This window comes from Cervus canadensis, chromosome 8, assembly GCF_019320065.1.
Source record: "Cervus canadensis isolate Bull #8, Minnesota chromosome 8, ASM1932006v1, whole genome shotgun sequence".
NCBI lineage: Eukaryota > Metazoa > Chordata > Mammalia > Artiodactyla > Cervidae > Cervus > Cervus canadensis.
In genome coordinates this window covers 63,242,128-63,256,775 of record NC_057393.1, presented here as the reverse complement: position 1 = coordinate 63,256,775, position 14,648 = coordinate 63,242,128, and the positions used below count along the sequence as shown (strand labels likewise).

At 37.6% G+C, this 14,648-nt stretch overlaps 2 protein-coding genes across 8 annotated transcripts in view; one reads left to right on the top strand and one right to left on the bottom strand.

Annotated features, from left to right (window-relative positions):
• The window catches only part of ADK (adenosine kinase), a 591,696-nt gene that overhangs the window by 372,435 nt on the left and 204,613 nt on the right, over positions 1–14,648 (top strand). The gene's annotated exons all lie outside the window — the stretch shown is intronic.
• Positions 12,265–13,646, bottom strand: LOC122446378 (eukaryotic translation initiation factor 3 subunit F-like). The gene has a single exon (XM_043476506.1). The coding sequence runs from the start codon at positions 13,496–13,498 to the stop codon at positions 12,716–12,718; it is 783 nt and encodes a 260-aa protein (XP_043332441.1). The 5' UTR covers positions 13,499–13,646; the 3' UTR covers positions 12,265–12,715.

The following is a 14,648-nucleotide window of genomic DNA, read 5'->3' as shown; positions in this document are numbered from 1 at the left end:
TACTTTCTTAGCTAGATTTAACAGTCACTAGACTTGATGACATTTTACAATTAATGGTAAATTTATTATACACTGTCTTCTATAGTAAATGTAGAAAAATATTTTTGCAGTATTGTTCCCCAAATCATGGCTTCCTAACTAATAGTAAAATATCTTATCTGTGCTAGAGTTTTATTATAGAATAATTACAGCATTTTCTAGTGCTATATCATAGCCCATTAACTAAAAATAGACCATTTCCATTTAAAATGGAAAATAAAATTATCCTGTTGCTTGAAAATATCTTAACTTGGGTTTTATTACAGATTGCATATGGTATCTGTTAGAACTTTGAACCTATCTTGCTTTTTGAATTATTATGTGGATTAACTGTTGTATTTGAAAGTTCTTGACTTTAAAAGCGTATGTCTGTTTTAAATCTTATACAAATGCTCTACAAGTTTTGAGAAGAGTCTAATTTCTTCGTTGTATGTCTTTTTGGTTTGTTTGTTTTGTTTTTGTATCAGAACTCAATGTCCTAAGCACTCCCAAATTTAAAACATTGCTTTATATTATATGGTATTATTGATATTAGATAAAATCTACCTATATTACTGACACGGGGACATGACAAAAATTTTAAGTTTTGAAAAATGACGTTATATAGCATATTAAGATAAAAAACTTTTATCATGGTACTCCCAAAAGAAATAAAATCTCTTTAAGAGTACATTTGAAGAACTTGTCTATAGTTCTGTAGACTGACCTATAGAGAAAAAAGTATAAGAAAAATAATTTTTAAAAATTATGCAGAGACCACATTTTCTTCTAAAGCTACTGAAGTTTTGGGAGGTAACTTACTAAATAATGTGTAGTTCATATCTAATTTCAAAAATCCAAGTAATTTTTGTGTTTTGGCTATCAAGTAGAACCTTACAGTTTAGTCATATTTGAGTGAGTCATCTACTTCAAAATGAAAGAACAAGATAGTTCTTGCCCTTTCAACACAAATTTGGCTTTCATAATTTGACTCACATTTGCCATGATTTTAGGTAGTGAATGAATCTAGTAAACTATCTAGCTTCCAGTGTGACATATTTTCTTCTCTGCTGCTGCTAAGTCGCTTCAGTCTGTGCGACCCCACAGATGGCAGCCCACCAGGCTCCCCCATCCCTGGGATTCTCCAGGCAAGAATACTGGAGTGGGTTGCCATTTCCTTCTCCAATTTTCTTCTCTAGAGCTTATCAAATAGCAGTTGCCCTTCTGAAATAATGAGAATTTGGATTCTTTCTGAAAATTTAAGTGAGAAGAGTAGATTATTGTAAAGATAAAAACTGATTAAGTTTAGAGGTACACATTAAAGGAAGGATGACTGAAACACAAAAATTAGGATTTTTAATTAACTACCTCTTAATTCACAGATTTAAGAATTTGTGATGGTCTCATAGTGTCTTCTGGATTCCAAGAAAGTGATGACTCAGATTTCATAAGTAAACATCCGTTCAGTGTAGTTCAGTCACTCAGTCATGTCTCACTCTTTGTGACCCCATGGCCTGCAGCAGGCCAGCCTTCTCTGTCCGTCACCACCTCCTGGAGCTTGCTCAAACTCACGTTCATCAAGTTGGTGATGTCATCCAACCATCTCATCCTCTATCGTCCCCTTCTCCTTCCTTCAATCTTTCCCAGCATCAGGGTCTTTTCCAGTGAGTCAGTTCTTCACATCAGGTGGCCAAAGTATTGGAGTTTCAGCTTCAGCATCGGTCCTTCCAATGAATATTCAGGACTGATTTCCTTTAGGATGGACTGGCTGGATCTCCTTGCAGTCCAAGGGACTCTCAAGAGCCTTCTCCAGTACCACAGTTCAAAAGCATCAACTCTTCGGTGCTCAGCTTTCTTTATAGTAGAACTCATATCCATACATGACTACTGGAAAAACCATAACTTTTACTAGATGGCCAACAAAGGTCCTAATATGCTGTCTTAATATGCTATTTAGGTTTGTTATAGCTTTTCTCCCAAAGAGCAAGTGTCTTTTAATTTCATGGCTGCAGTCACCATCTGCAGTGATTTTGGAGCCCAAGAAAATAAAGTCTATCATGGTTTCCATTGTTCCTCATCTATTTGCCATGATGCCATGATCTTAGTTTTCTGAATGTTGAGTTTTAAGCCAACTTTTTCACTCTCTTCTTTCACTTTCATCAAGAGGCTCTTAAGTTCTTCTTCACTTTCTGCCATAAGGGTGGTGTCATCTTCATACCTGAGGTTATTGATATTTCTCCTGGAAATATCATAAACATGGAAAAGTATATTTCTAAGAAATCCTTGAGAAATTTCTACCTAATGTGATGATTTTATCTTATTTTTGAAACAAAGAACCTCTATACTGTTTACAAATTTCCTAGTCTTTTGTACATTTTCAGTTTTTCAGTGTATATTTCCTTTTCCTATAGTTATTAGAAAACTAAAAGTAAGTCTCTGTTTTACAGCTTATGACATTGTGTTTATTCTGTTTTTTCTTTACCAGTACCTTTTAATCATGGTCTTATCTTTTTTACATCCTTCTCAACCACCTTAATCCTCAAAGAATTAGGTAAAGTGTAAGTGAAATACTTATAAAACTCAAGAGAATGTTCTTAGATTCTGACTTGCCAAAATATAGATCCTAAATATAAGAGAAAAATCATGAGCAAAGCTTCATGGTCTTTACATAATTAGAAAGTACTGTTACTGTTATAATTACTCTGAATTGATGTATTCTTATAGACACCCAAAGATTCTTGTATACAAGTGTTACTTGTGTGCTTCCAAAGTAATAAAGAGTTTGTACTAAAAATGACTAGCAAGAAAATTTTCAGGAGTATATCTAGGATATATTTTATATGTGACACCTTTTCCTGAGTCCTTTATGTTCTAATTTTAAAAAGTTTCATTTTTTTTTAATAGCAGTACATAAATGTTTTCTTAGCTCTATGTAAGTAAGAATCTGTAAACAATTTATGGAATGATATTATATTATAGTTTTGTTTTAAATTTGTTTCTGTCATACCTTGAGAGAATATTTCATGAACTTTGAATCATTTGTCTTCGAGGTACCTGAAATAATTTCAAAGGATACCTTACCATGACAAATGTAGTTAAATTTAAATATTGTTTTGTATAACTTCATTCCTAATACTGAGTTACTCTGTGTCTACCAGTTTTTCTCGGTGCTGAAAATATAGTGGTGACCAAAACAAATAAAGATTGCTGTTCCCAAGGAGCTTACATTTTAGTGTATGAAGACTTCAAACAAAATATATAGTGTATTAGATGGTAATGAGAAGTATAGAGGAAAATAAAATGGAAAAAGAGTGTTGTGGGGTCTGCAGAGAGTGGTTGTACTTTCAAATGGCCCCATTAGAGAAAGCCTCACCCAAGAAGGTAGAATTTAAATAAAGTTTGAAGAAGTTAAATGAGCCAGTCACATACATCTTAGGGATAAAAACAATCTAGACACAGGAAATAGATACCAACTATATCTACAGTATACTTGTGAGGAGTGAAGAGCATAGCATATTTCAGAAACAAGGGGACTAATATAGCTGGAGTGGAGTAAGAAATGGGAAAAGTAGTAGAAGATATAGTTACAGAAGGAAAGATTTGATGGGTATATTGAGAATGACTTTACACACCATAGTAAAGACTTTATTTTTGTTTTACTTTCAACGAATAAAATGTCTGTAGAGGCTTTTGTGTGGAAGAGCAACATAACCTGACTTTTATTTTAGTATAGCGTTATTCTGGCTGCTTTGTGAGTGGGACAGAGATAGACATTGGGAGATCAATTTGGAGGGCTTTGTAGTTATACAGGGAAGAGATATGGTGGCATGAACTTGGATGCTGGCAATGGAAGTGGTGAGAAGCAATCAGATTCTGAATATAGTTTGCAGGTAGATGTAATAGAATATGCTATTGGATTGGAAGTAAGATATGAGAGAAAGAAGGAAGTAGTATATATATTATTTACATGATAAAAGATGGAAATTCCATGAACTGAGATGAGGGAATTGGGAAGAATTTGGTTCTGTTTTACACAAACTATGGGAAGTTTTAGTCTCATAGCCCAGTGGCCTATGGTTAATATAGTCCCTTGTCCACAGTGAAAGAGTGATAGATCATTTAATATTTCATTTTGTCTCAAACTTAGTTTAGACTTAGACCTTGATAAACTTGTATATTTATGATGAAGAAATTGGTCTTTTTTAGTTTATTGATTGTATTTCTATTTTATAATGTAATATGAGGCACACTAATGGAAATACAACTTGAAGTTCTTTTCTTTTCTTACTAACATTTAAAAAATAAATATATATAATGTCTTTTGTCTTACTAACATATTTGTACACCCTCCCCCTTCTTGGCAAACTTGTTTGAAAGTATAGTGTTACACGTTATGTCATGGGTATACTAGAGCACATGTGTTCAATACAGTTCATAAATGGAAGCAGCTGGCTTCCTGTGCAGTTAAGAGAAGGCATGCACACAGCTGAGATCAAGCTTCAGAATTCATTGGATTCAGTTTCTATCTTGTGTGATCATGTTGTAATTTCAATTAGTACAGATGTGTAACAAGCTACCTAAATGGCTTAAAAATGATTTTGTTTCAATAGTTGAACTGCTAAACCTAGTTAATGTTCTTTCCCCATGCCGTGTCCCAACTCATCCATCCTACCTCTTAAAAAAGCACATTATACCTATAGACTTAGTTTTATATTCGATTCTGAAAAGGTCTTGGCAAGAGGCAAAAAAGTTATCATCTCAAAGGGAAAAGCTGAATTCATACACAGGAACTGCAGGATTACTTTGGCGTTTTACTAGTCCCTTGTAACACTAGCAGGTCCCATAAATACCTAATGGAAAAACAGCAGAAAATGAGATCTGCAGCAGCCTTTTGAGATCGAATTTATGTTGCTGAACATTTTTTTGAGGTTGAGTGTAAAGGTCAAAAGAAAGTGGATAGATTAAAGTTGCTGATTTTTGCAAACTTAAGGCCATGTTTAAAGGTTCCTCTTTTTGTAGCAAGAAAATTTCAAGATAAATGGCTTTGCTTCATTAGCTGAAATGTCATGTCTTCATTTAATATCTGTTACATGAGACATTAGTGATTTAGTAGTATTTACATGCAACAAATAAAATCTTCAACCCAATTTAATAAATGTAGATAAAAGAAAAGAAATTAATTTTTAAAATTGGAGATCTTACCAAGGTAAGATAAGTGAATGTATATGACTTTGTATTTTTTTAATTTTAGATATTTTTGGAAAATGTAGAAGGAAAAGATAGAAGTCAAAGTTTTCCTTTTTGTTAGTTTAAGTTATTGATCCAGCATAGTATTACCCATCTCTTTTAAAAACATATTTTATCTATTATAAATTTTCAGTGAAGGTAAACTTCACTGAAGAAAGGACATTAATCTTTTAGCATTAAATTAAAATTCATAGATGTCTTTACTGGTCCCTTTTCCTTTTGAATCGGGCTTCCCTGGTGGCTCAGACAGTAAAGAATCTGCCTGCAATACTAGAGACCTGGGTTCCACCCCTGGGTCAGGAAGATCCCCTGGAGAAGGGAATGACTACCCACTCCAGTATTCCTGCCTGGAAAATTCCAGAGGAGGAGGGCTGGAGACCTACAGTCCATGAGGTCAAAAAGAGTCGGACAAGACTAAATGACTAACACTTTCTTTTCTTTCTTCTTTCTTTACCTTTTGAATAACCTTCTGTCCCTCTATCACTATTTTAATGAATCAAAGAAAGTGTGAGCTATTAGCATACTATAGACTTGGTACGGTGAAAAACTATAAACTTCCATTCCGGACACTTCTTTTTTGAGTTGATAGTACATAAAGCCACAACAAATATTAACTTAAAATTATGAATTATCTGTATCTCCAGGGCTTTCCTTCTGTCTTTGATTTCACAGTCCAGATTGTCAGTCATTGATGGCTCAGAATCGAAAAGAATAAAATAAAAAATTTTGGCATATTACATTGAGTACTACATTACAATAAAAGTTATAGAGTAATAATATACTAAATCTTTTTTTGCAGTAGTTGAGAATTACTAGTAAAGCCATTTATTGTTACCTCTAAGAAGTGGGATTATGGACAATTTTTCACTTTCTATTTTATGGGTTTTTTTTTTAATTTTAAAAAATTCATTTTAATGACACAGAGATTAATATTTTTAATAAGGTACAATTCACAGAGAAGATAGACACCATTAGATACCCAAGAAAGAAACAATGATACATAAAGCAAAACTCAGAAGATAGATAAGGGAAAAGAAATCTATTTTATGTTTTTCTCTATTTTAAGCAGTTTTCATGACAAATACCTTAATAAGGACAGTATTAATTTTATTATTTTTGTTTAAAACTATTTATTAAACATCAGCTGATCTTATTAATAACCTGGAATCACAATTTATATAAAAAGTTACTTTCATATGAATCTGCAGTCTCAATTGATCGCTATTGTTCTTTATGGAACTAGACAGAGATTAGATCTCTTGACAATGACAGCTGGTTCTTAAACCCAGGTCCTGTATTATACCACATTTTCCTCATTAGTTCACACTATACTCTATAGGCAATTTCCTCCTCTTAACTTTTTGTATTTTATTACTCTGTTAAAGTAGAACTACACTTCTCTTTCCAAGTGCCCTTTTCCATTCAGTACTGTTTCTATTCAGGGGTCCCAAGTGGTCAGTTATTCTGATTGGGGAGAGGGAGTGGGTGTTGGTATGCTAGTGGGATTGAAAGACCGTTAGGAAAGTGGGTAGCTGTATAGTTATACCTCATTAAAAAGAGCCTCCTCTCACCTTCTCAAGTCAAAGGCTGTACCTGAACTGACTTACTGCCATTCTTATTTTTGAAGCCACCCATTATTATGTTCAACTGTTTTTGATGTTGTTGAGGTGAGGAACTTAAAGAAAAATGAACCAAAGTTCCTTTAATTTCAGAGTTTTAACAAACTTCTGTTCTCCAAATCTTCAAAAGGAGTGTTTAGCAATACTTTCAAATATGACATACTGTCATGTGAGTTTTTAGTGATAATTGTTAATGGGACAATTTGCAGTATTTTAGCTAGCTGTAGAGGCTGTCATTGAAACGTATAATATATATTCTGTGTTCATTGATAGAGCTTTTATGAAGGAGTCAGTATTGTGTACTAGAGAGAGCATTAGATGGCAAATTGTGTTTCAAATACTAATCATAGTTTTGTCACTAGATTATATAATGTGCAAGTTTAATAAACTGTCTAGACCTGTACTACTAATAAAATTGGAAGGTGAATAGGATTATCTATAAAGTTTCTTTCAGCTCTAAAAACTATTTTAAACATTTTATTATGACAAAATTAAAATCATACACAAATATGAAATGGCACAGTGAACTCCTCTATTCCCATTACCTACATTCATATCTTAACATTAACAGTAATCCCTAGTGTATTCTAATATCTAGTCCATGTTAAAATTTTCATTTCATCTCAGTAAAAATAATTTTCATTGTATAATCATTTTATTCAAATCATAATCCAAATAAGGTGTGTGTGTTTATCATCTAGCTTTTTTGTCTTGTATGTGTTTGTTCAAAAATATCTAACAAAATTTATCTTCTTAACCATTTTTATATGTATGGTGCTGTAGTATTAACTATAAGCACATTGTTGTGAAACAGATTTCTAGAACTTTTTCATCTTGCAAGACTGAAACTCTATCCATTAAGCAACAGCTTCTCTTCTCCCAGCTCTTGGCAACTATTGTGCTACTTCCTATTTCTAAGAGTTTGACTATTTTAGATACCAGGTATGAGTGGAATCATGCCGTATTTTTCTTTTGTTGTTGTTATTAGCTTATTTCTCTTAGAATAATATCCTCAAAGTTTCCCACACTGCACCATATGATAAGACTCCGTTCTTTTTAAGGCTGAATAGTATTCCACTGGTGGTGCTAGTGGTAAAAAACCCACCTGCCAATGCAGGGGACGGAAGAGATACTGATTCAATCCCTGTGTTGGGAAGATCCCCTGGAGGAGAGCATGGCAACCCACTCCAGCGTTCTTGCCTGGAGAATCCCATGGATGGAGAAGCAGGGCAGAGTACAGTCCGTAGGGTCACACAGAGTTGGACACAACTGAAGCAGCTTAACATGCAGTATCCCACTGTACATATTTATCACGTTTTTATAGTACGTTCTGGGCTTCCCAGGGGGCACAGTGGTAAAAAACCCTTCTGCCAAGCTGGAGATGCAGGTTCGATCCTTGGGTTGGGATGATCCCCTGGTGGAGGAAGTGCAACCCACTCCAATATTCTTGCCCGGGAAATCACATGGACAGAGGAGCCTAGCAGGTGTCTCAATGAGTCAGACACAACCTTGGCGACTAAACAACAACATTGGCAAAATGTATTTAAGATTTACTCTTGTAGTGTGAATCAGTCATATTTACTATGTAAAATAGTTATTTTATAAATGAGTTCTGTCATTTTATATTCTTTCTGTTCCTGAGGTTATTTGTTTTGTTTTTGTTTTACATCTTTCCCGTGGTCTCTTCTTCCCCCTAAACCCCGTGCCTGCACCCTGGTTTATTTTGTGTGTGTTTGTTTTCCATAAATTTTTAGGCTTATATTTTTATTCTAATGATTCCCTTGTAATCTGTAACATCACATAAACTAATTATTTTAAGATGTTAACTGTTGATTCTTAGAAATTCCTCATTCTCTTTTCTTACAGTGTTTTTTTTTCCTTTGTATTTTTAAGCAAATGTAGACTACAGTTGCATGGTTTATCAGCTTTTCAGAAGTTCCTTGACTCCTGACTATGAAAGAAGAGGATATCTTAGTTAATACACTGTCTCTCACCATTCACTCTCAATTACTGAGAAAGCGAGCATCCATAAAGAGGTTTTATAAGATTTACATTCTGTTCTGTAACCAAAACCACTCATATACTCAAAATTTTTGTTTTTTTCTTAATAACTATTAAAAGAATCAAAATTCATTGCCAGACTTTTATTAATAGTAGTCATCTCTGGTTTGCAAAGTTTATTCTCAGCGATTTCTTCAGAAAATCACATAGATACTATATTCCTCTAGTTCTTTTATGTTCAAAAAATTTTTCATTTCATTTATACTTACATGGTAATTTAATCACAAATAAAATTCTTAGCTAGACTTTCTTTCCTTGAGGAGAGTATGGTCGTTGCTTCATTATCTTATATCTTTTGAAGTGTCTGCACACTCACATAGATTTCTTCCTTCTTCATTGGTTAACTCTCCTTTATATTATGCAGTTTCATTACTCTATGGTGCGGTGTATGTATTTCTTATTTATTTGTTGTCTATCTCCATCCCATAGAATGAAAATAACAATAAAGAGATCTGGTCTGACTTGTTCGCTACTGAATTCCAAGAGTCTCTGTCAGTGTTCATTACTTGTTGTTGTTCAGTTGCTCAGTTATGTTCGACTCTTAGCGACCCCAGGGACTATAGCATGCCAGGCTTCCCTATCCTTCATCATTTCCCAGTTTGCTCAAACTCATGTCCATTTAGTTGGTGATGCCATCCAACCATCTCGTCCTCTGTCATCCCCTCCTCCTCCTCCTGCCTTTAGTCTTTCCCAACATCAGGGTCTTTTCTAATGAGCCAGCTCTTCTCATATGTGGCCAAAGTATTAGAGCTTCAGCATGAGTCAGGGTTGATTTCCTTTATAATTGACTGGTTTGATCTCCTTGCTGTCCAGGGGACTCTCAAGAGTCATCTCCAGCACTACAATTTGAAAGCATCGATTCTTTCCTTCTCAACCTTCTTTATGGTCCAAATCTCACATCCATACATGACTACTAGAAAAACCATAGCTTTGACTATATGGACCTTTCTCGGCAAACTAGTGTCTCTTCTTTCTAATATGCTGTCCAGATTCGTCATAACTTTTCCTCCAAGGAGCAAGCATCTTTTGATTTCATGGCTGCAGTCACCATCTGCAGTGATTTTGGAGCCCAAGAGAATAAAGGCTGTCACGGTTTGCCTTGTTTCCCCATCTGTTTGCCATGATGTGATAGACCGCATGGCATGATCTTAGTTCTTTAAATGTTGAGTTTTAAGCCAGCTTTTTCACTCTCCTCTTTTACCTTCATAAAGAAGCTCTTTAATTCCTCTTTGCTTTCTGCCATTAGAGTGGTGTTATCTGCATATCTGAGGCTGTTGCTCTTTCTCCTGGCAGTGTTGATTCCAGCTTGTGTTTCACCCAGCCTCACATTTTGTGTGACGTACTCTGCATATAAATTAAATAAGCAGGGTGACAGTATACAGCCTTGGCGTAGTCCTTTCCCAATTTTGAACCAGTTCGTTGTTCCATGTCTGGTTCTAGCTATTGCTTCTTGACCTTCATATGGGTTTCTCAGGAGGCAGGTAAGGTGGTCTGGTATTCCCGTCTCTTGAGACTTTTCCACAATTTGTTGTGATCCCCACAATCAGAGGCATTAGCATAGTCAATGAAGTAAAAGTAGATGTTTTTCTGGCATTTTCTTGCTTTTTATGATCCAGCATATGTTGGCAATCTGATCTCTGGTTCATCTGCCTTTTCTAAATCTAGTTTGTCCATCTGGAATTTCTCAGTTCACATACTGTTAATGCCTAGTTCGAAGGATTTTGAGCATTACCTTGCTAGCATGTGGCTTGAGTAATATTTTGTGGTAGTTTGAACATTCTTCTGCATTGCCTTTTTTGGGAATGGAATGAAAACTGACCTTTTCCAGTCCTGTGGCCACTGCTGAGATTTCTAAATTTGCTGGCATACTGAGAGCAGCACTTTCACAGCATCCTCTTTCACACAGCATCATCTTTCAGGATTTGAAATCGTTCAAATTCTGAAATAGCTGAAATTCTGTCACCTCCACTAGCTTTGTAGTGATGCTTCCTGAGGCCCACTTGACTTCACACTCCAGGATGTCTGGTTCTAGGTGAGTGATCACATCATCGTAGTTATCTGGGTCATTAAGATCTTTTTTATATACCTATTCTGTGTGTTCTTGCCACCTCTTCTTAATATCGTCTGCTTCTGTTAGATCCATATAGTTTCTGTCCTTTATTGTGCCCATCTTTGCATGAAATGTTCCCTTGGTATCTCTCATTTTCTTGAAGAGATCTCTAGTCTTTCCTATTTTATTGCTTTCCTCTATTTTTTGCATTTTTCATTTAGGAAGGCTTCCTTATCTCTCCTTGCTATTCTTTGGAACTCTGCATTCAGATGGGTATATCTTTTCTTTTCTCCTTTGCCTTTCATTTCTCTTCTTTTCTCAGCTGTTTGTAAGGCCACCTCAGACACCATTTCCTTTTTTGCATTTATTTTTCTTGGGAATGGTTTTGATCACTGCCTCCTGTACAATGTTATGAACCTCTGTTCATAGTTCTTCAGGCTCTCTGTCTATCAGATCTAATCCCTTGAATCCTTCTGTCACTTCCACTGTATAATCATAGTTGATTTCAGTCACTCAGTCATGTCTGACTCTGCAACCCTGTGGATTGCAGCACGCCATGCTTCCCTGTCTATCACCAACACCTGGAGTTTGCTCAAACTCATGGCCATCTAGTCGGTGATGTCATCCAACCATCTCATCCTCTGTCGTCCTCTTCTCCTCCTGCCTTTAATCTTCCCAGCATCAGGGTCTATGACTCAGTTCTTTGCATCAGGTGGCCAAAGTATTGGAGCTTCAACATCAGTCCTTCCAATGAATATTCAGGACTGATTTCCTTTAGGATTCACTGGTTGGAGCTCCTTACAGTCCAAGGGACTCTCAAGAGTCTTCTCCAACACCACAGTTCAAAAGCATCAATTCTTTGATGCTCAGCTTTCTTTATAGTCCAATTCTCACATCCATATATGACTACTGGAAAAACCATAGCTTTGATTCAACGAACCTTTGTCAGTAAGGTAATGTCTCTGCTTTTTAATATGCTGTCTAGATTTGTCATAGTTTTTCTTCCAAGGAGCAAGGTGGCTGCAGTCCCCATCTGCAGTGATTTTGGAGCCGAAGAAAATAAAATCTGTCACTGTTTCCATTGTTTCCCCATCTGTTTGCCATGAGGTGATGGGACCAGATGCCATGATCTTCGCTTTTTTAAATGTTGATTTTAAACCAGCCTTTTCACTCTCCTCTTTCACTTTCATCAAGAGACCCTTCAGTTCCTCTTCACTTTCTGCCATAAAGGTGGTGTCGGTGTCATCTGAATATCTGAGATTGTAGATATTTCTCCTGGCAATCTTTTTTTTTTTTTTTTTTCCTTACAAAAGGTAGTCTGTGTTTATTTAGAGTCACAAGCAGTTGTTTGACTCAGTGTGACTCAGACCACAAACACACCATTTCTCCTTCACTCCATTCTGGGTCCCGGGGTTGGCTGGGGCCCAGCATGGCAGGAGAGCTGCCGGCCGCCCCTTCACAGGTTCACAAGCTTCTCATTAAGGGCAATTTGTGACTGTGTGAGGTTGGCCATTTAGGTCACCATCAACAGGTCGTTGATGTTGCTGTTGAGCATGGTCTCGAAGTCCTCAGGAACTATTTTGGGTACTTGGTTAACCAGACTCATCAAGAAGCGGCCCAGGGTATTGTCGGCTGACACCTTTCCAGACAGCACATCCTCCGCATACGGCAACACTGTGTGGAGGGCATCCTGGATGAGAGTGGAAGCCCCGCCCACTTGCTACAAGTCACTGGAGAGGCCGATCACCTGGTTGGGGCTAAAACAGGTCTGCATGATCAGGTCAACTCCAGTGCGTTCAGTGTCGTAATATGTGTATTTCACTGTCAGAGGGGTGAAGATCACCCCCATGGTCCTCCCAGGAACACCCATTAAAGTGCTGACATAGGCCTTGATGCTCATGCGGCCGTTCTGGAGGCTGGTGTCCGCTGGGAGGTGAATGGGGTTGGGGGCCCTCGGCTGTAGTACTGAGTGCTCCGTAATGTCATGGCCTATAGCGTACCAGCCCAGGATGAGCTCGTTTGGAGAGACTTTCTTGTGCAACTCATACATGTTCTTAGCAAATTCCATGTCAACAGCCACCTCATCTTCTGACTCGTTGTGTGGCACTGAAGAGCAGTTGGTGGCTTCCACTGAGTGCTTGTCAACAGTTCCCAGCAGGGTCCCGATAACTCGGGCAGCTCCCTCGTTGCGTCGCTCGTAGCTGTCCACGATGGAGGCCAAAATGACCAGGTGCAGCTGGACCACGCGGCCGCTGGGGAAGGGACCTGGGAGAGGAGGGCCAGACAGAGACTGTGCGGGGGTCTGCGCTGGGGCTGGCGCTGAGGCCGGGGTCTGGCCCGGAGCCGTGCTCGTAGCCGCTGCCGCTGCCAGGTCTGAAGATGACACGGGAACTGGCGATGGAGCTGGGGCCAGGGCTGGGGCTGAGGCCAGAGATGAGGCCGCAGCTGGGGCTTCGGTTGGGGTGGTGGGAGGCGCGCTCGCCGGTACTGCTGGTGTGGCCATCTTGTCAAGAGAGAAGGTCTGGCAATCTTGGTTTCAGCTTGTGCTTCATCCAGCATGGCATTTTGCATAATATACTCTGCATATAAGTTAAATAAGCAGGGTGACAGTACACCACCTTGATGTCCTCCTTTCCCAATTTGGAACCAGTCTGTTGTTCCGAGTCCAGTTTGTTTATTTTTTTTTTTTCCGAGTTCAGTTTTAACTTATGCTTCTTAACCTGCATACAGATTTCTCAGGAGACAGATCAGATGGTCTGGTATTCCCATCTCTTAAAGAATTTTCCTCTGTTTGTTGTGATCCACACAGTCAAAGCCTTTGGTGTGGCCAATAAAGCAGTAGTAGATGTTTTTCTGGAACTCCTGCTTTTTCTTGAACCAACAGATGTTGCCTTTTGATCTGTTTCCTCTGCCTTTTCTAAATCCAGTTTGAACATTTAGAAGTTCTTGGTTCACACACTGTTGAAGCCTCACTTGGAGAATTTTGAGCATTACTGTTAAAGCCTTGATTGGAGAATTTTGATTATAATCATAAGGGATTTGAGTTAGGTCATAGGTGAATGGCCTAATGGTTTTCCCTATTTTCTTCAGTTTCACTCTGAATTTTGCAATAAGGAGTTCATGATCTGAGCCACAGTTAGCTCCTGGTCTTGCTTTTGCTGACTGTATAGAGCTTCTCCATCTTTGACTGCAAAGAATATAACCAATTGATTTTAGTATTGACTGTCTGGTGTTGTCCATGTGTAGAGTTGTCGAAAGAGGGTGTTAGCTGTGACCAGTGCATTCTCTTGGCAAAACTCTGTTAGCCTTTGCCCTGCTTCATTTTGTACTCCAAAGCCAAACTTGGCTTTTATTCCAGGTATCTCTTACCTTCCTGCTTTTGCATTCCAGTCCTCTATGATGAAAAAGACATCTTTTTTTGGTGTTTGTTCTAGAAGGTCATGTAGGTCTTCACAGAAGCGTTCAGCTTCTTCGGCATTAGTGGTTGGGGCATAGACTTGGCTTACTGTGAATTTGCATGATTTGCCTTGGAAATGAACTGAGAACATTCTGTCATTTTTGAGCTTGTACCCAAGTACTGTGTTTCAGATTCTTTTGTTGACTGTGAGGGCTACTACATTTCTTCTAAGGGATTCTTGCCCACTGTAGTAGAT